Source organism: Cornus florida, unplaced genomic scaffold (assembly GCF_030987335.1).
Source record: "Cornus florida cultivar Cherokee Brave unplaced genomic scaffold, ASM3098733v1 CherokeeBrave_3.0.0_Hap2_Chr06, whole genome shotgun sequence".
In the NCBI taxonomy this organism is placed as follows: Eukaryota; Viridiplantae; Streptophyta; class Magnoliopsida; order Cornales; family Cornaceae; genus Cornus; species Cornus florida.
Window position 1 is genome coordinate 106,707,119 of NW_026775576.1, and position 24,357 is coordinate 106,731,475.

Consider the following 24,357-nt stretch of genomic DNA (forward strand, 5'->3'; position numbering starts at 1 on the left):
AATATTAACCAACTGATGTAAATAAACAGAATAATTACAGGTAGGCCTTGGGCCAAAGCAGCCCAAATAGGCAGAACACAAATAGCCCAAAGAAAGAGGTAAACCCAATCCAAAAGAAGACCCTAATAAGAGAAGCCCTGTCCAAAACCTAAACTAAAAACCATAATTAACGCCTAATGAAACCGTTAATGGTGGTTATCAGCCAACAAATCCAGTAACAAACCCTAACTTTTAGAGAGAAGAATGCAGAAAGAGAGCTCAATCCGACAGTCTTAGAGGCGGACGACGAAGATAGCATGAAGGCGAGTCATTCCAGTCTCTAAAGATTCGTCTTGTAGCTGCTGCACAATACTTGAACCAAGTGGACTTCAGATAACTCTTGAAGTAGCTCAAAATCTTTTCATTTTTCACTTTATTTTATTTTATTTTTATATACTAAACACAATATTAACTTTCCTTCTCATTTTTATCTAATCAAATGAGAAGGAAAGTAACCCTTTATATGTGAAAAACTAACTCTTAATCATTATATGTGACTCTTATATTCTGTTTGGAAAGAGAGAGAAAAATGGACTTATTTATATATCATGCAATTACAGGAACAGTGGTAAGTCTATTCTAAAAGTTTAAGATGTTAGAGAAGGTGTAATTTTAATATTTATATTTTTCAAAACGTCCCCTCATGTGTGATCTTTTTTTGATCTAACATGTACTTTTTCAATTTAATCATTTACTTCAAAAATTTAAGATGTCAAAGAGAGTGTAATTTTAAAAGGTAGAATAATAAGTATTTTATTATTCTAATTAGCCTACAGTTTTTATTTTTTATTATTTATTTATTTTTATTATTATAACAACATGAAGAATTCACGTGTCAAATGCAATCATTTTTGTAGAACAATGCTGTATTTGATAATGAATTTTTTGCTCCACTCCCATCTAACAAAGTGGCTATCATTTTTGTAAAGTAATACTAATATTCTTGTACTTGGTAATGAATTTTTTGCTCCACTCCCCCTTTAAGTGTCCACCAAAGAATTTTAGTAACAGTAGATAAATAAATAATGAACACACAAGTTACTAATAAGATCCATAGACTCTTTTATCATTTTTGGTGTTTAGAAAATATTAATTGAATTTTTTTAAAACTATTTTATATTTTGTCAGTTAATAGAAACAGACCAAGAAATTAATTCTTTTACATTGCTTCCTTGTATCAGAATAAGATATTCAAGTAAACCACAAAGACGCTTTTCTTCATACAGAGTATAATCAACATCAATGTGCGAGGGCTGCCAATTCACAGCCACCAACTATTAGAAAAGGATGAGGTATTTGTTCAAACTCCGACCCTTAAATTCAATTTGTGTCTCCAAGTTTCAAACTTTTGGTCTTTCATCTCTCTCTAAAGCATCTAAACTTCACAATTCCAAGAAAAGTGGAGAAACACACCAGAAAAACCAGACAGAAACCCAAAACTTCGATTCACTATTCCATGACATCACTGAGATTTTAGGGGCTGGAAACCTTATGCTGGATGACAGATCATCTGCGTTTTCAGTATCTAAAGAAACCCATTTAAAGGATACCGAGGAAAAGGAAGAATACCCATGTTGCGTGCAACGTGTTTGTGAGAATGCCAAGGATAATGTGGAGCTAGGGAAGGCCGATGCATTAGTTTTGGAAGCCACCCAGTTGAAAAATATGGGTGTAAGTGATGTTAGTCCAATAGTTCATAAGGTTACAGAGATTGTACGTGCAGAAGATTCTGCAGTTTCCATGGAGGTACGGTTAGGAAGTGCGGGTTTTGAGTTTGATACTGAGATTGTTGACAAAGTGTTGAAGAGGTGCTTTAAAGTGCCACATTTAGCTTTGAAGTTCTTCAATTGGGTGAAGCTCAACAAAGGGTTTTGTCTTACAACAGAAGCTTTCAATACCATGATTTACATTGCTGTGGAAGCAAAGGATTTTGGGCTGGTTGAAGAATTGGTAGAGGAGATGGAAAAGAACTCGTGTGAGAAGGATATCAAGACATGGACCATTCTCATATCATATTTTGGAAATGCAAAGTTAGTTGGAAAGGCCTTGTTAATCTTTGAGAAGATGCGGAGATCTGGTTTTGAGCCTGATGAGGTGACTTACAAACTGATGATCCGTTTACTTTGTACTGCTGAAAAGGCCGAAATTGCAATGGAGTTCTACAGGGAGATGATCCATAAGAACATGGGGCTCAATATGAGATTGTATATATTACTATTGAGGTCCTTAGCAAAATCAGGAGATATTGCCTCAGTTCAATTTGTTGCAAATCAGATGATAGAGGTTTTTAAGATTCCGGAACATGATGTATATGCTTCTGTCTTGAAGAGCTTTTGCATTGCTGGGAGAATTAGAGAAGCCTTAGAACTGATTCGCTACCTGAACGATAAAAATATAATCCTTGACCCTGGAAATTTCGAAACATTGGTGAAAGGACTGTGTAGGGCTGACAGGATTGCTGATGCTCTGGAAATTATTGATGTCATGAAGAAAAAGACTGCTGTTGATGGGAATATATATCGAATTGTTATTAATGGCTACTTGCGGAGAAATGATATTGATAAGGCATTTGATATGTTTCAAAGCATAAAAGAATCTGGGCAATTACCTGCAACTTCCACTTATACTGAGCTGATGCAACATCTTTTCAGGTTGAATGAGTACCAAAAAGCCTGCAAGCTATATGACGAGATGCTGGAGAAAGGAGTTAAGCTAGATAGCGTGGCTATTACTGCTATGGTTGCTGGTCATATTTGCCAAAACTGTATTCCTGAAGCTTGGGAAGTGTTCAACAGTATGGAGGAAAAAGGCATCAAGGTGACGCGGAAATCTTATTCCATATTCATCAAGGAGCTTTGTAAAATTTCAAGGACGGACGAGATTTTCAAGGTTTTGGATAAAATGCTGGCCTCCAAAATAACTATTGGAGAAAATATTTTCCATTTAATTAAATCTTATTTTGAGAAAAAAGGAGAAATGGAGATGATAGACAAAGTAAAGCAGATGCGGAGAGCCTGTAAACATAACCCACAAGAAGGTGAGGTTTTTAGAAAGGATGTATCAATTGGAGGGGAATTAAATACAGAGTTGAGCTCTAACCGAATAGAGCCAAGGAGGGTGGATTTTCAGGTGGTGGAGCCGCTTTCAAAACCTTATAGGAAGCAGGATCTGGAAGAAATTTGTAGAATTTTGTCTTCATCAAGGGGCTGGTGCTTAATTCAGGAAGCATTGGAGAAATGCACCATTCAGTTCACACCTGAACTTGTTGTGGAGATTTTGCGAAATTGCAGTCTGCATGGTCATTCTGCATTATGTTTTTTCTCATGGTTAGGAGAGCAAGCTGGTTATAGCCACACTACAGAAACTTATAACATGGCCATCAAAATAGCTGGACGCGGGAAGGATTTTAAACACATGAGAAGCCTGTTCTATGAAATGAGAAGAAAAGGTTGCTTATATACATCAGACACATGGACAATCATGATAATGCAATATGGTCGAATAGGTATGACAGAAATTGCTCTGAGGAATTTCAAAGAAATGAAAGATAGTGGTTGTAAACCAAATAGCAGTACATACAAATGTTTGATCATCTCTCTTTGTGGTAGAAAAGGAAGGAAGGTAGAGGAAGGCATTAAAATGTTCCAGGAGATGATTCAAATGGGTTGTATTCCTGATAAAGAATTGGTTGAAACTTATTTCGACTGTTTATGTGAAGTTGGTAAGCTGTCGGATGCTAGAAGGTGCACTGAATCTCTTCGTAAAGTAGGTTTCACAATTCCACTAAGTTATTCCTTGTACATTAGAGCTCTTTGTCGTGCAGGGAGATTGGAAGAAGCTTTATCATTGTTAGACGAGGTTGGGCCAGAACGATCTTCCGTGGAACGGTACGTTTCTGGAAGCCTTGTTCACGGACTGCTAAAAAAGGGGCGGTTGGAAGAGGCTTTGGCTAAGGTGGAATCTATGAAGCAGGTAGGCATCTCTCCAACAGTGCATGTCTATACATCCATAATAGGTCATTTTTTGAAGGAGAAACAAGTAAGCAAGGCTCTGGAAATTTTTGAGAAAATGAAAGGGGAGGGTTGCAAACCAACAATTGTTACTTATTCAGTATTGATATGTGGGTATGTGATCCTTGGGAAGATTGTTGATGCTTGGAATGTTTTCCAGCACATAAAACTTAAGGGACCAGTTCCTGATTTTAAGACTTACTCCATGTTCATTTCATGTCTAAGTGGGGTTGGTAAGTCTGAAGAAGCACTGCAACTTATTTCTGAAATGTTGGACAGTGGTATTATTCCTAGTAGTGTTAATTTTCAAACTGTTTTTTATGGGCTAAACAGAGAAGGCAAGCAAGATTTAGCTCATACTGTGTTACAAAAAAAGTGGGCTCTTGCAAGTAGAAGGAAGTTTTCGACCTGAGTTTTGTCCATATTATTGGTATTAGTTTTGTATCATTTGTCTCATGTAAATTATCAGAGTTTTCTTCCCTATTATCATGAATGAGGTTCATGCTTGTGATGGCAATTGATTTGATAATAATAGTATGGTTTCTGCTAAAAACTATTAAGTTGTGTACCAATTTGTATCTAGTTGACAAACTCTGGTTTTTTTTGGATGTAAATTATATGCCACCTGATTTTGTAACCATGGAATCACTAGTTTTATACTCCGTATCTGTTACTTGTTCAGCAATTAGATAAATTTCATGTCAGTAGTAATCTTATCTCATGTCAGTAATAATTTTGTTACATTAATGATCACACCTCCTGTCACCAATAATTTTGTTTTGGACATTGTCATTATTTTAATATCTCAACTTTGATTATTTTAATACATATATGCGTGTGTTGGGATATATACCTTGCGAGTAAAGGTCACTTGGCAATTGGCATTACATTTGATAATTCCTTTAAGCAGCATAAAAATGATATTATTGAGTTAGGCTTCTAAAGCATTTGGGTTGCTTTTGAAATATCATGGCTCACGGGACGTAATTGGATTGTAACTCTGAGAAAGGACAAAATTGCCTAGGGTTTCATTAAGAGTATATGTCTCTACAAAGAGTACAACCTAGTACAAGCCCCTCCATATCTTCAACCCCTTCTTCAGTCCAACGATTGGTTGATCATCTAGCTTTTGATGGCTAGCTTGATCATTGTACCAGTAGAATAATGTATCCAAAGTTGAGATTTCGGATAGACAGACGCACCTATTCAATAAGAATCAAACCCCTATAATACTGTACTCATTTCCCAGTGATGAGCTTGCTACACTATATGCAAATTTTTGTTTCTGAATGATCAAAAATCACTAAGACTGTAACCTAATGGTACTCACTAGTCACCACTTCTTCACCTTCCGAAATACATGGTCAAGGGTTTATATCCACGTAGGGGCAATACCAAGAAATAAAAATTATCGACTGCACCACCAAGGTCTTCAAGTGGTATCTCCTGTCATGGTCTACCAAGTTCACTACATATGACTTCATGTTGTCAAATGGTTACATATGACTATAACGAAAATGACAAGTGTAAAAGTAAGAAATGCCATATAGTATATATGGCAATGTTTTATTCATTCCCCAAAATTGCAGCAAATGCCACCTTCTCAAGAATACATAAGATTAGTAAGTACTGAGTGTTCCCATAGGCACGTCTTATAACAGCTAGAATGAGAGGCATTGTCATTTTCGCCAACGAAGTACCCAAGGTCAGCCGGGTCTTTGATTGATATCTTCCAACCAGATAAATTTTCCTAAGATAGTCCTCCATTGTTGTCTGGCTTAGCCAAAGCTATTCTGGAAAGAAACAATAGGTCCACCATCAGTCATTGCACAAACGAAGAAGAGAAAAATGACTGACTATGTGACGACCAAATTGTATTAACTGTCAGCTGCATAAAGGGAGTGCACCGCTTTACAATCTGCTAAGCCTCACAATGTTAGATCAGTGCTGCACATTTGAATGTGCTAAGGGAAGTGAATTAATTCCCAGAACTCCACAATTAACCAATAATGCACACAACTTTTAAATCAAAGGTACAAGGACTTAGTGCACCAGGATAGGAGAAAAGAAAATATAAGAAGATTAAAAAATCTGAATTAATTAAAAATGACTCTGCCAGTGTTAATAATCTAAAAATGGACAAACCAATGAATAAAGGCCATCATGCACACAGTATTTATATAAGCAAATCAATAAAGGAATGCAAAGACAGCAGTTGGCTTGCAGATAGGTGCATGCTCATACAAACTTTTTCAAGGGCTGTAGATATTATTGCAAATTTTATATATGTGGTCAATTCAGATGCCTATAGGCCTGTATTAGAACCAAGTGATCCACCGTCCATGGATTTTTGGCCTACATTCTAAATGGGGTCCATAGTTCCTTTGATTATCCAATCATGGATTCTCAATCTGTCCAAAGTTGTTAATTTGGAAGGTGATTTAACATTGGAATGCACTGAACCCAAATGCTTCATGCAGTATTCAATTCATTATGGAAACCGCAATGCAGTATGTTCAACTTATGGAGAATACCGAGGCTAAAACTGTAACCCAGAGAGAGGAGATGTTGTCTTTTTTTTTTTCTTCTTCTTTTTGTTTTGCGGGTGGGGCGGAGAGGAACAGTCAAGTGCACTGTAATATGTTGTTGTATTGACTTGTCCAGGTCATAAACCACCACTCCAGAAGTTAAAAATTGCAGATCCAAACCCTGCAACTGCCCTTAAACCTCCACGGGAAAAATGATTAAAAGAACAGAGATATGTTATGCAGATGGAGGGATTGCCATTGTAACCAAGGAAAGGGGACAACTGGGCATTAAATATCACAGTCTATTTGAGAAATAAGAGCCTCAGACAATAAACTAATTAAATTCACAAATTTGTACTTCTCACATCACATAGAAACAGTACATACCCAAGCACTGTCAGACGCAATTAAGCTTGAAACTGAGTATATGAGATCAAAAAAGACCGCCGGCTAAGTTGCAGAAGTTGACACTAGGTCATCACGAACCTGAAGATGGTAAAAGAAAAGCTCTGTCAGAACTTCTAGAGTTATTCTGTCCAGTAAACATAAAATTCAACACATAGAAATTGATGTCAGTCCAAATTCTAAATGACATAAAAATGTATTAAGATGTTGTTTCATCTGCAAATTCAGAGGTGTGCACATGACCCCTTCAAGTTCAAAACATAGAATGTGGGACAACTATATCCTGACTTCTGAATTCATTCTATAACATGCAAACATCTAGAGATCTTAACCCAACAATTTGATTTAAATATTTCCATAGATGAAAAGAACTAATGTAATTGTTTACACAAGTCTACCTGGCTCATTCAACCGAACTTCAACCTAGGACCCACCTCATACTATGCAAATATTGTCCGCTTTGCACCTTCTTGGCGCTCACATTGCCTGGGGAGAGAGAAGTTACTAACACTTATAAGGGGGATGATTCTACCTATGTAGATAAGTTCTAAAAAGCGTGAGCATGCAAAGCGGACAATATATGCACAGTATGAGACGGGTCTTGAAAGATGGAATCAGAGCCAATCCCCAACTCAAACGTGGGAAGAACATGCACAAGGCCATAAGGATCATGCTAGCAAGTATGCTGGGTTCCAAGAGGAGGTGATTGGTGATTTCTCACATATGTTTACCAAATTATGAACAGTACGGCTTATCTAATGCTGAAAATTTTCGCTGATTGATCTCATTTTTTGTTGTAATCTGCCATATTTAATTCTTTTTCTTTTTTTTTTTTTTTTTTTTTCCTTTTTCCTAAGTACGATTTAATTATACATAAAAGAAAAGAACTGGCAACCACGAGCCAGGCACACAAATTTTAGCATGAAGAGTCTATTGCTTATGGCCTTCACTCTATACTAATGCATATATGTATCAGCGCGCGCAAGGTAAGTAAGGGAAAAAGAGATACAGAGAGAGAATCTGACATGAACGCCATTAAATTTACCAAATTATGAAACTAAGGTTTCCTAATGCTGAAATTTTTTTGCTGATTGATCCATTTTTTCGTTATAATTTGCCAGATTAGTATATTCGCTTCGTTTATCATCAATCCAAAGTCATTTCAATACATCACAAGCATCCACACAAATATCGAAGAGTATAATCACATCGAAGTTCAAGGAAGCGAAAAATATATATACCTACAATCACCGATGTTAAGACGAACCAGCGTAGAAGAGGCATCGGAGTACATCGTCATCAGTCCGATGCTGCTAATGCCAGCGACAGAATGGGCTGAAAGGCATGACTTCCCAACAAGTTTCAGATATTTTATTATGTGATGAAGACGGTGACCGACGGTCACTCGAAGCGTGTGGCTTCTGTAACGCCGTTAACCATTTCAGCCGTTACATAATGATTGATTGCTTAGCTGATTTACAACTAAAATTAATTTAATTTTTTTTAATATGACGGAAAAACTAACTTGAAAATTCCATTCAACCAAACCTTGTACTATGTAGTAATAAAAATTAAATAAATTAACTTTATATGATTATATTCATATATATCTCACACTCTCGCTTCCAAAAAAATATTTTGTTTGAAAAACCTTGATTCAATTATTTAAAAATAATGTCTTATTTGGAGAAAGGTGACTCACAATGATTTTTCAAACCGAACATCTTTTTTGGTACAAAGGATTTTTATCATAATTCTAATTCAATTCAGTTAGCATTTAGCAAAAACTATCATGAAATAGATTCAGTAATTGTGATAAGTCAAATAGCATTTAGCAAAAACCATCATGAAATAGATTCAGTAATTGTGGTAAGTCAAATAGGTCTGATATCTTACTCTAAATTTTAATCCCATGAATACAAATAATAATTTCTTAGAACTAGGGGAAAAAATCCAACCTTTACCTGACCGGCACGATGTAAAAAATGGCATAGAACTATACCCATTTTTAATTAAATTTCGGGTATAAATATATATACTGAAAAAGTGAAACAATATTCAGTGTCATTGATTTATTAAAAGCAATACAAAATTAAGGAATGCGTAAATTTTGGTCTAGGGTTGCTGAAATTGCCAGCGAATTAGATTACATTTTCCTTCCATTCATCTTCATCCTCCAGATTGTTCTCTCTTCTATAAATATAAATAAATAAAAAATAGTCCTCACTTCTCCATAATTTTCCATTTGGACAACTTGGATGTGATACAAAATGGGAAAGGCAATTTACGTCGGTGATATTTCCAACCAATCCAGGGCAAAATTTCATTTAGAATAATACTGTAGTTAAACCCAGAAATAGAGGTGAAGGCCACTGAATGATACTCAGTGATATTACAGAGTTGTCACCGTAGTCTCAAGAACCTCAAGCGTACTAAAAGATAGTCTCTAATAAGACATTCAAGTTTTACATGCCAAAAGACTGAAAATCAAATTTCAGCCCCTACTGTCCATACCCACAACTTAGATCAGATATATATACAAAGTAAAGAGAGGACCACAGTTCACATTTTATCAAAGGTTAAAACTCCATCATCATCATGTTACTCTAGCACTTCGTCTCTTGTTAGTTTCCTCTGGCCTTCTCCAAGTCAGGAAGATCTGTAATGTATGTCAGAAATAAACAAAGTAAGACAACTAAAAATCTGCAATAAATTATGTTTAACAGGGTAAAATTAGCAAGCAAGCTATACAGAAAAGCTAAGACAGTAGCAACAAACATATAACAATGGTATATCACGGGCGCCAACAAATAGAGAATCATATTACGTGTTTAATATTCCACACAACAATGTTTAGATTACGTAACTTGTTCTCAAATATGCTTTCAATTAAAACAGTCTTAGAATGATCTAATAACAATCATACAGAAAGCGAAAAAAGATAGCAGAATTATAAATTGTTTGTACACTAATCTTCGTTCTCTTTCCATATGTCTAGACCATAATGATGATAGTAACATAAATAAATATAAGAAGAAACTTTTTGTAAAAAATTACGTCCCTATATTTCAACATTAATTAATAAACATTTGGACGACAGTTAAGTCTTGAGCAATGTGCACAACAATGCAATCAAATTCCCTGCATTCATTAAAAAACCAGCAAATATATTTCCACAAAGCAATTAATTATGGAAGCCCGATAGCAAAGAAAAACTTTGGGACTCACAAAGCATTCCTTCATCATCACCGCTCCCATCATCTTCACCAGTGCACTGCAATAGAGAGAGAAGTCACATTAAATGATAGAATGACAAGTCTTTTGCACCTCTATCCATAGTGTTTAGTAAGGGATCAAATTACCGCCACATCATCATCACAGGCAAAATCCGCTGCAAATAACACAAAATCTACAAGTCAAATCCAGTGAATTGTTGGCAATAGAAACTAAAATTCTGATGTTAAGTTCACATGCCATTACAACATTGAGTAATTCTACAGAATAGATGGAATCAAATATATGATCACTGCAACTTCAGCCATTGAAATATTGGGTCTGGGATGCAATTCTTATTGTCAAACCAACAAAGCAAGTAGGATTATCCATAAGAAAACAAAACAGGATCACAGATAGATATTCAAGGAAATTTTTTTTTTCCCAAGTATAATCAAGGAATATTTAAGTAACTAACATTTTTCAAAAAGGAGAGAATCAACCTCAATATCCAATAATTTCTCATTAACAGGTAGAGAGGTGACCAACTATATGGTATTGAAACCCTTCTTACTTTTCAACTGGACTAAATAGTACTGAAAAGCATTTCTCTTACACAGGTCAGATTTGCAGCTTTAGAATACAAAGAGGTACTTGGACAAGTATGACATGATATATGTAATTCTATATACATGTGTGTGTGTGTGTGTGTCGTGGGTACTCCAGCAAAATTGAAAGGCATTCCTTGGTGCAACAACTTGGGCAGCCACTCTATAAAAATAAGGGAAAAAGTTAGGTATGTGCCTATTCCGTCCCTCCCAATATCTTTAATCAACAGGGACCAACAATGCTTCAAAGTCAAGCTAATTTACTTGGTCAAAAGGGCTTTAAAGTGGCAATGAGGGTCTCAGTACTGTTCTGGGCTGTAGAGTGGCATATCTCCTTTCCTGGTACTGCAACTGGGTTCTCCCATCAGATCCAAAAGCAGTCTGGGGTACTGTGAGAGGTTCGAAAAGAGGCAGGTGGGTCGAAGAGACAGTACCATCCAAGGGAGAGATATTGACTCGCAAGTTTTTACCATCTCTGTCTCAATGCCAAAAAGTTAAGAGAGGTAGGAGCATGATTTCTTTGGGGTAAAGGGGAGGAGTTCTAAATACATTTTTCCCAATTATTAGCTCTCCAGTTCAAGTTGGTGCTTTGTGGATAAAATGTCTAAAGGAGTAACCATGCTTTGTTATGGAAGTAATTGTACAAATATGCCTTAAACATGATGGCCTGTGGCATAGGATAGGGTTGGGTGGCAGCCTCAGAATATGGGGACACCTCAGTGGACTGGTTTACAAAGTAACGGACCTCAGGAGATGGGTGTCAACAAGAGCATTAGGTGGGGATGAGGAATTCACTGCAAACATTGATTTTTGAGTACGGGATGAGGGAGGACTAAATTTATATTAGATGTTTTGCATGGAGAGGGCTCTTTGATGGAGGCTCTCTCTCAATGGTTTAGGCTATTTAATTGCTGACTTCCACACACTTGGCAGGAATAAACTGCTCTTCGGATGTCTGGTTTGTGGATCATAAAGTATTAGGAGAGATTCGAGGATGGATTTCTTATAGCATTTCTACAGAGTGGAATTTAGGAGGGCGGAAGCAATGGTAAATTCAATGTGAAATCTTTTTACAGCTACTTGGTCAGGTCCTAAGAGGGGGGATCCCCTTATAAAAGTATTTGCAAGGTTAAGACTCCCTTTAAAATATTGTCAAGGTGTAAATTTATACCTAATTGGTGTTACGTGGGTAAGCAATAGTGAATAAAGGAGAAGGGTTGCGTTAAGTAGCTTGGCAGCCGGCATAAACCTTTGCCATGACCAATAGTGGATTGACTGAGGCCATGGCCTTAAATAGAGCGGAATGAAAACATGGGATTCATGTAGACAACCCCAAATAATTGGGAAAAGGCTTGGTGGTTGTTGTTGGTGAAGGTGGTGTTACATGAGTAAGCAAGACAGGAACGAGTGGATCACCTCCTAAAATCATTGCAAAATGGCTAGAGATTTGGTTCTGCATTTTGGTGTTGATTGCATTCTTGTATCTCCCAGACGGTGCCAGATTTGCTTCATAGTTGGAGAAGGGGTTGGAGAAGTAGGAGGAAGAAGACCACCTAGGAGGCAATTCCCATTTGTGTTATGTGGCATTTCTGGGGAGGGGAATTGGCACCATTTTAACAGATAAAGGGAGAGGTCAAACTTGCAAGAACAACTACTGATGTCTTGTGTTGGTATGAGAAGACATCAGTACCAAGGGTACAAAGAAATTTTCTAAAAACTGGAATATTTGCATTTTAAGGTAGAGCAAGTAGTCGGTAATCGAGGAACTTTTAAAGTTCCATTTCCTATAGAAACTAATGATAATTGCTTCATTAGGTTTTCTAGGTATACATTAGTCTATTTACATTTTAGCGAGGTACCAAAAATGGGTATAAGGAGGTCGGTATTTTTCGGGGTTGCACTAATACAGAAAATAGACAAGCTGATATCAAGTCGGATATTCTTTTATAAAAGAAAAAGACCATTTGAAGTGGATAAGGTATTGCATTAATGTTTTTTAAGTTAATAAAAGATGAAATAGAGAAGTAGCGTACAAGGGAAACTCTGTTTCTAGAAAATATCAATATGGTGATTTCTTTAACATTAAAAAGAAGTGAATACAATCAATGGACAAAGGTCATGCGAGATCATAAGCAAATAGCCATGTTTAGAATAAGCAGGTCGTTTGCGTATTTCATTTGTCAAATACATTTTTGGAGAACCCAGAAATTGTTTTTAGTACGTGTCCACTTAACTAATAACCACGTCACTATCACAAAATTCATTGACAGAAAGGAGTAACAGAGAAAATGATCATATAAAATACTCTAGATAATGCAAGATGCTTCAAGTATTCAAAATGGAAGAAAACACAGTACACAACTAAGTATAAAATCTATCTATAATATAAATTCTCATGATTTGTTGTGGTTTATAAACTCTTGTCATACGGGAAAACAGCTCAAATATGACCACCGAGAAGACAATATAAACTTTGGGAGAAAGGCTAAAAATAAACACCAATAAGAGACTATATAAACTTCGGGAGCAAGGCCCATATATAAACACCAATAAGACACTATATAAACTTACAACTGCTCGACTCTTCATCCTCATCACACCATTTGTTCCAATCAACTTTAAGGTACGGAGCAGGTTTTTCTTCAGACTTCAATATTCTTTTCCACCAACCCTTCTGCTCTTTTTGAATTGAGCATGGTATGTTCCTTAACCCAATGTTAGTTTTGCAGCCCTGAACAATAGGAAATAGTAATCATGCCATTACAAAGAGGTACATCTTATCCCTTCAAAGTTTAAACCAAAAGAACCTTGATAATGTGACTAGCTAACAACCCCAGGGCAAGAATGATCATGCTTTAAACAATAAACTTGCTGGATAAATAACTAGGAAAAAATAAATAAATGACCATAAAGACAAGGGATTGACACAATTTAACACCTTCAAAATAAACAGCTAACATGATTTCTTTTAAGCGTCACATGAATTTCCTAAAACTTTCATCAGAGAAGAAAAACTCAAAAAGTAATTACAGAACAATCATGGAGACTTTACTAATGATTTGGTGGAAAACTCAAGTGTTCAACAAATATTATGTCCTTTGCAGGCTTGTAGTCCATCCATTTGTTGCAAAAGAAGTTTGTGTTTCACAACTTTTACAATCACATATTAACTTCAACAACAGTTTGATGTTGGGAACAAAAGTTTCAATTTTTTAAGTTGTTATTGGCATTTTATTTTGATTCAGAATGTGGATGTAGAGTAATGCTACAGAGAAATATAAAATAAAATCCTAAATTGCTCAGACTCATTAGACTAAACCATTGATCTCTGAGTAATCTCTAAAACATAATAATGCCAGTTGTGTTTTCCCTTTGCCCCTATGGTACTTTAGCAGTGTGACACTCATGTTACCACTAAATTCAATGTAAATTTTAGTTTAAGCCCATCCATGGCTCAGATGCTGGCCCTTAAAGCAACTTTGAAAAAATGTTAGAAAAGTCTAAAGCATTCAATAGAAAGCCTGCATTTCAGATGTGATAGTTTGCCACTTTGTGAAACAACACCAAAATTGGTTCTGGCAAAAACTTTAAATTTTCCCCAATCTTTTGTTATAGAAATTTAGTAGTTGATTCTGATTTTATATATCTTTATTAGCAGCCGAATCAAATTTGAAATTTTCTACAACATAATCTTGATACTTCTAAATTTTTGATGCATCTATCCTAAATCAGTAGGTGGTCGGCATTCGGTTTCGGATTACATATATTACATGGACTTGAGTACGTGTGTTGGGTAGGGGTGTGTATCCAAGTGTCAGACATGTCAAATTCGAAAACAAAAGGATACAGGGACACTGCCAAATATTCATATTATTTAATATTTTTATTCTATTTTCTAGGTAAAAATAATATCTTTATATAACACACCATCCAATCTATGCGTTTCACTCATTTTAAAACAATAATAAAATGAAATTGGATTATATGATATACTTTTTAGGTGCATATTCAACCAAAAGAGTTTGACACATATTCCATACCCATGTCCGTGTAATGTGTGTCCGACACGGGTACTTCTCCTACTTTCGAAAAGTCCATGTAACATAGTTGAAGATAAGAGTTGCATCAAAAATAAAAGATGAAATTATATATTCTAAACATATAAGAAGAGATAGTAAAAAGTATCATAGAATACAACAAAACAAACATAAAATTGATCAAGGTTAAAACATTTGAAAAAAATTAAAAAATTAGTAAAGAGTAGTGAAAAGCTCACCTCGGGTACAATTTTACCATAAAGTTCCAAACTGAAGTCAAAGGATTCACCTTGCACACCCACAGCAGAGAAACTAAATAACCCCTCAGGCTCACATTTCACGGATACATTTTTTGCATCAGGTAAAGCAATGGTCAGGTACACTTTATCAGAACGTTGAGCCCAAAGAACCTCCGGATGGCGACTTCATCATTCACGTAAATCAAATCAGAAACAGGCAATCAATCTAAATCCAGATATTACACAACAACTAACACAAGTTCCACTACATGTTACTTTTAAACTAGTAAACTTTAATTTCCTGCTATTGTTTTTTTTTTTTCACAGGCGCAATATAATCGGTCGTGGTTAATAAGGCCATACATTTTCCTTGTGATGCCGTTGAAATGGTGATAATTCAACTTAATAGAAGCTCGAGCTAAAATGGTTGCAGTATCAAAGTGAAGCATAGCCGTATATTGGCATACACATTTCAATCCAAGTGTCCTTATATTCACACACACATAACAATCAAGCTGGATCTTCGAAATGACATCATGATAAAAATAATAATAATAATAAATAAATAAATAAAATAGAGCCACGATATACAGGCCCAGCCTGTGAAGCATTTTCGTTTCAAATAAAAAAAAAAAAATGTATATGAATTCATGTATCAAAATTCCAAATGGGTTTTTTTTCAAAACAAACGTAATTGATACTAATACTTAATAAAATGATTTTAAATGGTACAAACAACATAATACAATCATTCAATTCCTATCATACTTTTCAAATGAAGAGAACAATCACAAACTCATATACTTGGTTCATCTTTTCACTGTTTTGTTTCTTCCTTTCGACGTCAGCACAAAAATGGGAGTCGTTCAAAACTTAAAATGAACTGACAAAAATATAGTAGAAATTAAAAAAGAAAAAATCAAGTGATGTACCATTTTTGAGGTAGAGTGCTATAGCTGCCAGAAATCATGGAATTGTTACCGAAATTAAAAAATAAATAAATATTGCAAGTTAAATGAAAATCGGAAGACATGAGTTTACCTCATTTTCAACGAAAATAAATAGTACTTCGACTGGAGAACTGTACAAACCCTCCCCGAGTCAAAAAGAGTCAAAGAAAGCCCTCCCAAGAAGACGAGTGTAGTACGGGTCGGGCGAAAACCATACACAAATAGAAACTAGAGAGAGAGTAATAATAATGAGAGCCGCCCCCACATAATACGCTTCGTTCTTTTAAAAATAAAAAATAAAAACCAATAAATCCTACTAAAAAATAATAATAATAATTTATAGACACTAAAATTTTCATTTATACCGCCTTACTAAATAGACGTAAAATCTTGTAATTATAAATTTATTCAACTAGTATTATATAATCTAATTTTTAATATATTCCTTTAAGTTTTAATTATTTGATAAAATTTCATTATGATTTAAATAATAATTAATTTAGTTAAAATTTAATTAAAAAATACTCCTTCAGTCCTAACCTACCAGGGTCTTTTTAAAAACAAGTCAAGTTCACATATTAGATTCGAAAAAGGAAAAAAAAAAAAACCTTTAAATTATGACACTTGTGCAAATGTATCCTGCTTACACATTTAGAAATTAGATTAAAATAACCTTAACAACACATTTTATAAAATATATACAAAATTAATATTTTGTGAATTAACTAAAAAGGGTAGCTCTCACTGTTTATGGGTTTTCGTTTGCTCACCAAGAAGAAACCAGTTGGGTCTATAAGATTACACAACAACACACTGAAACTCGCCGAAGCTAGAACTCATTAAAGCTCCATACGTCTGAAACTTAACCAAAACCAAAATTGGGTCGCTACACTGTCGTTCCTAAAAACCTCTCACTCACCGACAACATCACCCATGACACGTGGCAGCTCTTTGTTTCTCCTCTCTCTAACACAGACCACAAAAAAAAACCAGTACAAGTAAGAACTCAAAAAACCCATTGTGGACACAAATTAGGCCATGTCATCAAAATTCAAATTAATCTGACGTCACTAAAGGTCAACTTCAAAGGAATAAACGAGAAGCCAAAATTGACTAACACTTGGTCGATATAAGAGCTCCAACAAAAAAACAAGATGAACTCATAAAATCTCAGACCTACAGTCGATCGACAGGCCTTGAACCTCAATTCGACCAAGCCACCTCCTGTCAAATGAATAATGAAGAGTGATGGTAGGACTCTTCGAAGCCAGTGGGAATGCAGAAGGGACTTTGGAATGGAGGATGAAAAATTAGCCAAGTCTTGCTAAGGCAGGACCCAATTTGAGGATAGAAGTGAAAGACATGCTGGAGTAAGTACATAGACCTTTATAGCTACCCTCTATTTAGGTCATTCAAGGAAAGATGTACACCTGGCGACATAACCGAAAAAACAGGGATTAGGGCATCATGATCCATAAAGGAACATGAGCCTTGACTCATCTTATTCGAAGGCCCAACATGTACAACCTGAATGACCTAGGGCTAAAAAAGGTGGCAAAGGCAAGAAGGATATGAACACACGTAATTCGGGCTCTAACAATACTCTAGACTCCATCTTCTCTACCATCATTTCAGTCCTCATATTGGACTGGTTTTCTCTCCCTTAATTCACTCTTCTGTATTCCTTGTATTGTTTTAGTGGTATTCCCAGATATTTTCATCTCTTAGTTTGACTCGAAAAACAGATATATACACCCATCAACCGGTGGGAATCTTCTCAGACGCGGTACTCCCTTCCGTCAACAAATCTTCAACAACCTGGCACGGTTGTGGACTTGGAGGTTGCCGTCGTTGCTGCTGCTCTGGATAGAACACTGATGTAGAAGTTTTCGTGTCTCACCTGGACTTGAATGAACGGAGATAAGAGTTGAAGAAGCTTTTTCGTGTGTTCTCATGATCTAGTGGTCAGCTAGACTCACCGGAATAGTTTAGTCTTCGAAACTCCCGTAACTGCTCATCTCTTGACTTATCACAACTTCTTGAACCCAACCCATTATATGAAATACTAAACCTAAGCTCAACCTAACCCTATTTTCAACTCTAACTACTCAACTCAAGACCAACCCATCATTCTACTTTTAAATTCGGGCTTGTAATTCGGGCTTAGATTCCATATTAAAAATTGAGGTGAATTCAAGTTACTCATATAACTAATCTTCACATCAAAAATTTAATATGATTTGGAATTAGTTTTTAATTAAATTACTTTAAAAAAAATATTTAAAGACATTTTATAAATTTTCAATAAATTACAAACAAATTCTTAAAAAATTAATTATCTTAAATGTTAACATACAATAAGTTAAGATTTAACAAAAAGTTAATCGTAATTTAAATATTATATATAATGTATTTAAAATAAAAAATATATATATACAAATAATATTAGAATTCGGGTTCAGGTTGCTAGTACCTCAATCTAAGCACAACTTTAATTAAATTCGGGTTGATATTTTTCAACTCAAACCCAACCCTATCTATAAAAATAATTGTCCAAACTCAAAAAAAATCGGACGAGCTCGAATTACCTAACCCAAGTTACACCCTTACTTTTAACACAACATTTAAACATTATAAAAGTTTTAAACACACGTTTAAAATAGGGGACAAAGTCCAACGAAGAGTATACAGGGAAAAAAATTCACCCTTGAGAATAAATCTGGTTCAAGTTAATAATGCTTTATTTATTAGTCTAAATAAATTTGGTTCAAGTTAATAATGCTCTATTTAAATTATTCTAAAAATAATTATTATTAAACGTCATTACAAACACAATAGGGTTCTAACGTGGCAAACTACTATTGCAACACGATGTGGCATGTAACTTAAATCGGAGGATCCGACCGACCAGAGTTCCGTACGAACCCAATCAGTGAAAAAACAAAAACAAAAAAAAAAAAAAAAACCTGAAATTAAACTCCATACCAAACCCCTTCTCTCTGTAAAATAGTCCTTATCATTTTTTCTCTCTAAACCGCCATGGCTGTGGAAGGAGGGGGGACATTATCGGAGCTTTACCAAAACTCAAAGAAGCTCTTGCTGAGGACCAGAGACGGTCTTGAGAGGCTCGAGAGGTTGGAGCTCTCGTCGTCGAACAGCCTCGATTCACCGGAACTCTCAGTGGCCGTCAAGAGGGACATTGCTCAGATCCAATCACTATGCGCCGATATGGATCGCTTGTGGAGGTCCGTCGCAACCAAATCTCAGCGCGATCTCTAGAGGAGGTTCACTTCTAATTATCTATATCCTTTATGTATATATATCCTTTTATGTGTTTCTGGATATCAATTAATCACATGATTGATCTTGTTTTGGTGCGTTCTCTGTTGAATTTTTATTTATTAATCGTTTGATTTTATTTTTTATTTTTGGAATTTGTGGTTCACTTATCTGTTTAGTTATTGTCATTTGAAATTTATTAATTCTAATTTGTCAAGTTTTAGTTTTCTGGTGGAGGTTCAATTCTAGTGATGTCTCTTTTCTATGTTTTGATGCGTGTTCAATTGTATGGTAATATTTAAAGGTTGAAATTTTGTTTCAGTTATTTGTTTGGGATTGTAATTTGAAAATTGCGCTCAAATTTGAATATGGAAATTGGCACATTTTCAAATGTGTGGAAAATAAAAAAGTGGTGGGAGACTAGTTGCTACCACTGCTTGGCAATTAACATCACCATACAATTCTTGGTTTTCGAAAAATTAAATCTATTGAAGTGATCTTTCAGCAGCACAAATACACTGATTATAGTCACTGTTAGTTTCTTATGGTTATTTTTTTAATTCAAGAATAAATAGTTCTTCTGTACATCGGTTCTATGTTATATTGTAACTGCTAATGCAATTTGATGGTCTTGTATTTGTACTTGATGCGATAATATTTTATGTATTTTTTACGCACAGAAAAGTGGAACAAGTAGCTGAAGAGGCTGACTTATTGACAGATAGCCTGGATAAGTATTTTTTACGGAATCAGAGACGGGTGCAAGAAGCTAAAGAGAGGGCAGAATTGCTTGGAAGAGCCGTAAGTTATTATTTCTCCCCTTGATGGATTAGCAGCAAGCTTTTCTATGTTTTGTCTTTTGTAGTCCTTTACTAAACCATATAATGGATTTGTTATATTTTACAGAATGGGGAATCCTCTCATGTATTGAGAATTTTTGATGAGGAAGCACAAGCAATGCAGTCAGCCCGTAACTCTTCCAGGATACTGGAAGAATCTCATGCAACTGGAGTTGCCATCCTTGCCCAATATCACACACAAAGGGAGCGCTTGAAGGTATCTGGAATCAAACAACTGCTATGCATTTATATAAATTTATGTTTTACTGTGCATCAAGATTCCAGCATTGCAAGGTTATATCCACTATAGGATTTCTATTACGGGGCAACCTAAGTGGTGGTGACATACTATAAACTTCTCAAGAAGGTTCTTTGAGATTAGGAGCCAACCTTCACCATAGTGGCAATATATATTGTGATTGGTACCCAACTCCATTAGATTGAAAGCCTGCAATTGGGACTGTTGTAGGAGGCAATTAAATTTTAAGAATAATTCATTCTGATATAATTGGTAACAGTGTTTTCTATGTTTGTTTCCTGTTCTATGTTTTGTTTTTGAACCTCTATCCTTTGCCTTTTTTTTCCCCTTTCTTTTTAATTTTGATGAATGTTGGGATTTGGGTATTCTACAGGGAAACGCCCATTTTAGATTCTTTCTTTGTACAGGGATTTCGGAACTGTACAGAGCTTACAACGTTCTCGAATGACATTGACACACGTGTGTGTCTTTGCCAGTCTGCCTGATATCTTTCCAAACTTGTAGTGAGTGTGGAAACTCTATAGTGGTAGTACCACAACATTAGATTTCCCAACAAGGAATCTGGGATCTAAACTTGAAACCTTTTAAGCATTGCTGGGGAAATATATCACATGGTCAATAGTCCATTTTAGCATTCCAGTTCCAGTATTAAATTGACGGTATATAAGGGTCATCCAATTAAATTCTAATGGATAGGTAGAGTTGTCATAACATAATCTATGCCAGTGTTCTTCGAGTTTTCTACTTGCCTTACATTATCTATAACAAATGTTTAGACTTTGGTATTGCAATAGGCATGAAGGTGCACTGGTTTCAACTTTTACTCTACTCTTTATCCCAATGCTGGTAACACATACTTTAAACATAAAATAGGAGAGACTGTTGGATTCTGAGAGTGGTGTAAACGGTGAAACATAAAAGGATATTACTTCTAGAAGTGACATTTTTTGGTAAGCATTGAAACTGGTAAAGACCTTATTAAAGTAAGTCCTATTTTGGTGCAGGGTGCGCAACGGAAAGCACTGGATGTACTGAACACACTGGGGCTATCTAATTCTGTATTGAGGCTCATTGAGAGGAGGAATCGGGTTGATCAATGGATTAAATATGCTGGCATGGTTTTGACAATCATCATCCTAATTGTGTTTTGGAGGTGGACGCGATGAACTGTGTGACCGTGTATTGAGTGGGTGAAAAATATATCTTCCCTCATTCTGATCTCCTCTCGGATAGCTAAATGATGCTGTAAGATGCAATTGCTGAAAGCAGGCAGACACAGAGAATTTGTTTACTGAGCCCTTTGTAGATTTTACTTGTAGGGTTGAATTGGTGGTGGTATTGTGGGACACAGTGTAGCTGGAAGTGGAAGAGAAGAGAGTGAGAGAGAGAAGATGTCTAAAGAGCTTTAAGAGTATCGGGTAGGAATAGGATTGCTTTCTTCAGCTACTTTCAGGTTGAAATGTGTCTTTCCCCTTCGCGACACTGTAAATTCTGTAATGACTCCAAAGTGTTAAATCAGTTGTCAAAAGGGTAAAAAGCCAAAAGGACACTGTTTATATTTCTGATTGCAAAGACAAATCTTTACTGTAAATTGTGCCTCAATCTTTATGATTTGAGAAAGAGGTTCACGATACTTTTTGTAGCACTTTTATTCTCCAATTGAAAAATAAGTTGTGTAATAAACGTTCTTAATATTTTGAAATTGTGCAAAATTATCCCGCTAAATTTGACATAAATGAGTGTTATAATATTTATTTTACTCTTTTACTAATCTCAGTCCAATAGAGTTCATTAGGATTAATGAATTGGGATTAATGATAACTTAAACTACCAGTGAGGTTGGCCTCTGGGCAAAAGATTGCTTCCTATATATAAAATCAAGGGCTTTGCTTCTATGAATCCCTAATTTGGGATGTCGTAATCAAACAACGGATGAGAGATCCTTAACATACGATGCACTTTTGGATCCACTCTCTTTGTATATTATATCCTTAGCGACCGCTGCGAACCGCCTATGGATTGTATCCTGCTGTGCTGCTGTGATGGGATAATGATTTTCACAATGAGATCCTCGCGCGGGAGTAAGAGGAAATTAACACAAAGAGAATATGAAATCAACCAAGAAGCGTGGAAGTCTCCTTTAACCATCAGTTCATGGATAAGCAAAAAAAAAAAAAAAAATCCGGAGTTTTTCAATTTGGAAAAAAATCACAAATTTATATTGTTTTACGACATTTTCTCAGCAATCAAACAGAGATAAAGCAATATATATATATATATATATATATATATATATATATATGAATTTCACAAAGAAAGTGAAGTTACCTTCCAAAGCAGTCCTTGAGGATCTGCTCGGTTTTCTCGCACTTTCTGAGGAATTTTCCAGGCTCCACCTCTTCGGTTTTACAGTGCGATTTGAGAATCTTTCTGGTAGAGCATCGGTCTTTATAACTACTAGGGTTCGAAGAGGCTTCGATATCGCCGTTTGGGGAATCGCCGGATTCATCATCGTCCTTCCACACCCAACCCATCTTTACCCTCTTGCTTCCCGCACAATCCCCAATTCTTCTTCTACAAACCGAACCGCTACTGACCTCGTTTAGCGGTGTTCGGTGGTTAATAAAAGAAATAACTTGAGAAAAAAGAAAAGATAAGTGTAAAACATAATCTCCTTTTATTTGGAAATATTACAAAATAAAATTACTGTGCAAGAAGTTCGTGGGCTCCAAATTTTTTTCCTTTAGTTGGTACTGTTTTTTTTTTACCGAAATATTAACCAACTGATGTAAATAAACAGAATAATTACAGGTAGGCCTTGGGCCAAAGCAGCCCAAATAGGCAGAACACAAATAGCCCAAAGAAAGAGGTAAACCCAATCCAAAAGAAGACCCTAATAAGAGAAGCCCTGTCCAAAACCTAAACTAAAAACCATAATTAACGCCTAATGAAACCGTTAATGGTGGTTATCAGCCAACAAATCCAGTAACAAACCCTAACTTTTAGAGAGAAGAATGCAGAAAGAGAGCTCAATCCGACAGTCTTAGAGGCGGACGACGAAGATAGCATGAAGGCGAGTCATTCCAGTCTCTAAAGATTCGTCTTATAGCTGCTGCACAATACTTGAACCAAGTGGACTTCAGATAACTCTTGAAGTAGCTCAAAATCTTTTCATTTTTCACTTTATTTTATTTTATTTTTATATACTAAACACAATATTAACTTTCCTTCTCATTTTTATCTAATCAAATGAGAAGGAAAGTAACCCTTTATATGTGAAAAACTAACTCTTAATCATTATATGTGACTCTTATATTCTGTTTGGAAAGAGAGAGAAAAATGGACTTATTTATATATCATGTAATTACAGGAACAGTGGTAAGTCTATTCTAAAAGTTTAAGATGTTAGAGAAGGTGTAATTTTAATATTTATATTTTTCAAAACGTCCCCTCATGTGTGATCTTTTTTTGATCTAACATGTACTTTTTCAATTTAATCATTTACTTCAAAAATTTAAGATGTTAAAGAGAGTGTAATTTTAAAAGGTAGAACAATAAGTATTTTATTATTCTAATTAGCCTACAGTTTTTATTTTTTATTATTTATTTATTTTTATTATTATAACAACATGAAGAATTCACGTGTCAAATGCAATCATTTTTGTAGAACAATGCTGTATTTGATAATGAATTTTTTGCTCAACTCCCATCTAACAAAGTGGCTATCATTTTTGTAAACTAATACTAATATTCTTGTACTTGGTAATGAATTTTTTGCTCCACTCCCCCTTTGAGTGTCCACCAAAGAATTTTAGTAACAGTAGATAAATAAATAATGAACACACAAGTTACTAATAAGATCCATAGACTCTTTTATCATTTTTGGTGTTTAGAAAATATTAATTGAATTTTTTTAAAATATTTTGTCGGTTAATAGAAACAGACCATGAA

General features: G+C 35.3%; 2 protein-coding genes, 1 long non-coding RNA gene and 1 pseudogene across 3 annotated transcripts; 2 read left to right on the forward strand and 2 right to left on the reverse strand.

The window, feature by feature from the left end:
• The first annotated feature begins 1,107 nt into the window (after nt 1-1,107).
• LOC132313722 (putative pentatricopeptide repeat-containing protein At5g06400, mitochondrial) lies at nt 1,108-4,602 on the forward strand. Its single transcript, XM_059812643.1, has one exon. The coding sequence runs from the start codon at nt 1,327-1,329 to the stop codon at nt 4,459-4,461; it is 3,135 nt and encodes a 1,044-aa protein (XP_059668626.1). The 5' UTR covers nt 1,108-1,326; the 3' UTR covers nt 4,462-4,602.
• Nucleotides 4,603-5,582: 980 nt separating this feature from the next.
• On the reverse strand, nt 5,583-8,355 carry LOC132313725 (uncharacterized). The gene is made up of 3 exons (XR_009483461.1): nt 8,224-8,355; nt 6,965-7,063; nt 5,583-5,842 (listed from the first exon to the last, which is right to left on the reverse strand). It is a non-coding gene; the product is annotated as an uncharacterized LOC132313725 (long non-coding RNA).
• Nucleotides 8,356-9,280: 925 nt separating this feature from the next.
• Nucleotides 9,281-23,025, reverse strand: LOC132313726 (co-chaperone protein p23-2-like). Its single transcript, XM_059812645.1, has 6 exons — nt 22,735-23,025; nt 15,080-15,263; nt 13,375-13,534; nt 10,345-10,373; nt 10,211-10,256; nt 9,281-9,641 (listed from the first exon to the last, which is right to left on the reverse strand). The coding sequence occupies exons 1-6, from the start codon at nt 22,938-22,940 to the stop codon at nt 9,607-9,609; spliced, it is 660 nt and encodes a 219-aa protein (XP_059668628.1). The 5' UTR covers nt 22,941-23,025; the 3' UTR covers nt 9,281-9,606.
• Nucleotides 18,977-22,095, forward strand: LOC132313727 (membrin-11-like; annotated as a pseudogene).
• Nucleotides 23,026-24,357: the final 1,332 nt, after the last annotated feature.

Bases quoted from the DNA above. Each gene is read 5' to 3' on its own strand.
- LOC132313726 (XM_059812645.1), bottom strand. From the start codon at position 22,940: ATGGGTTGGGTGTGGAAGGACGATGATGAATCCGGCGATTCCCCAAAC. The intron at 10,257-10,344 runs GTAATTTGATCC...TCTCTATTGCAG, and splicing joins CCTGTGATGATGATGTGGCG to TGCACTGGTGAAGATGATGG. The intron at 9,642-10,210 runs GTGAGTCCCAAA...CATACATTACAG, and splicing joins TGATGATGAAGGAATGCTTT to ATCTTCCTGACTTGGAGAAG.
- LOC132313722 (XM_059812643.1), top strand. From the start codon at position 1,327: ATGAGGTATTTGTTCAAACTCCGACCCTTAAATTCAATTTGTGTCTCC.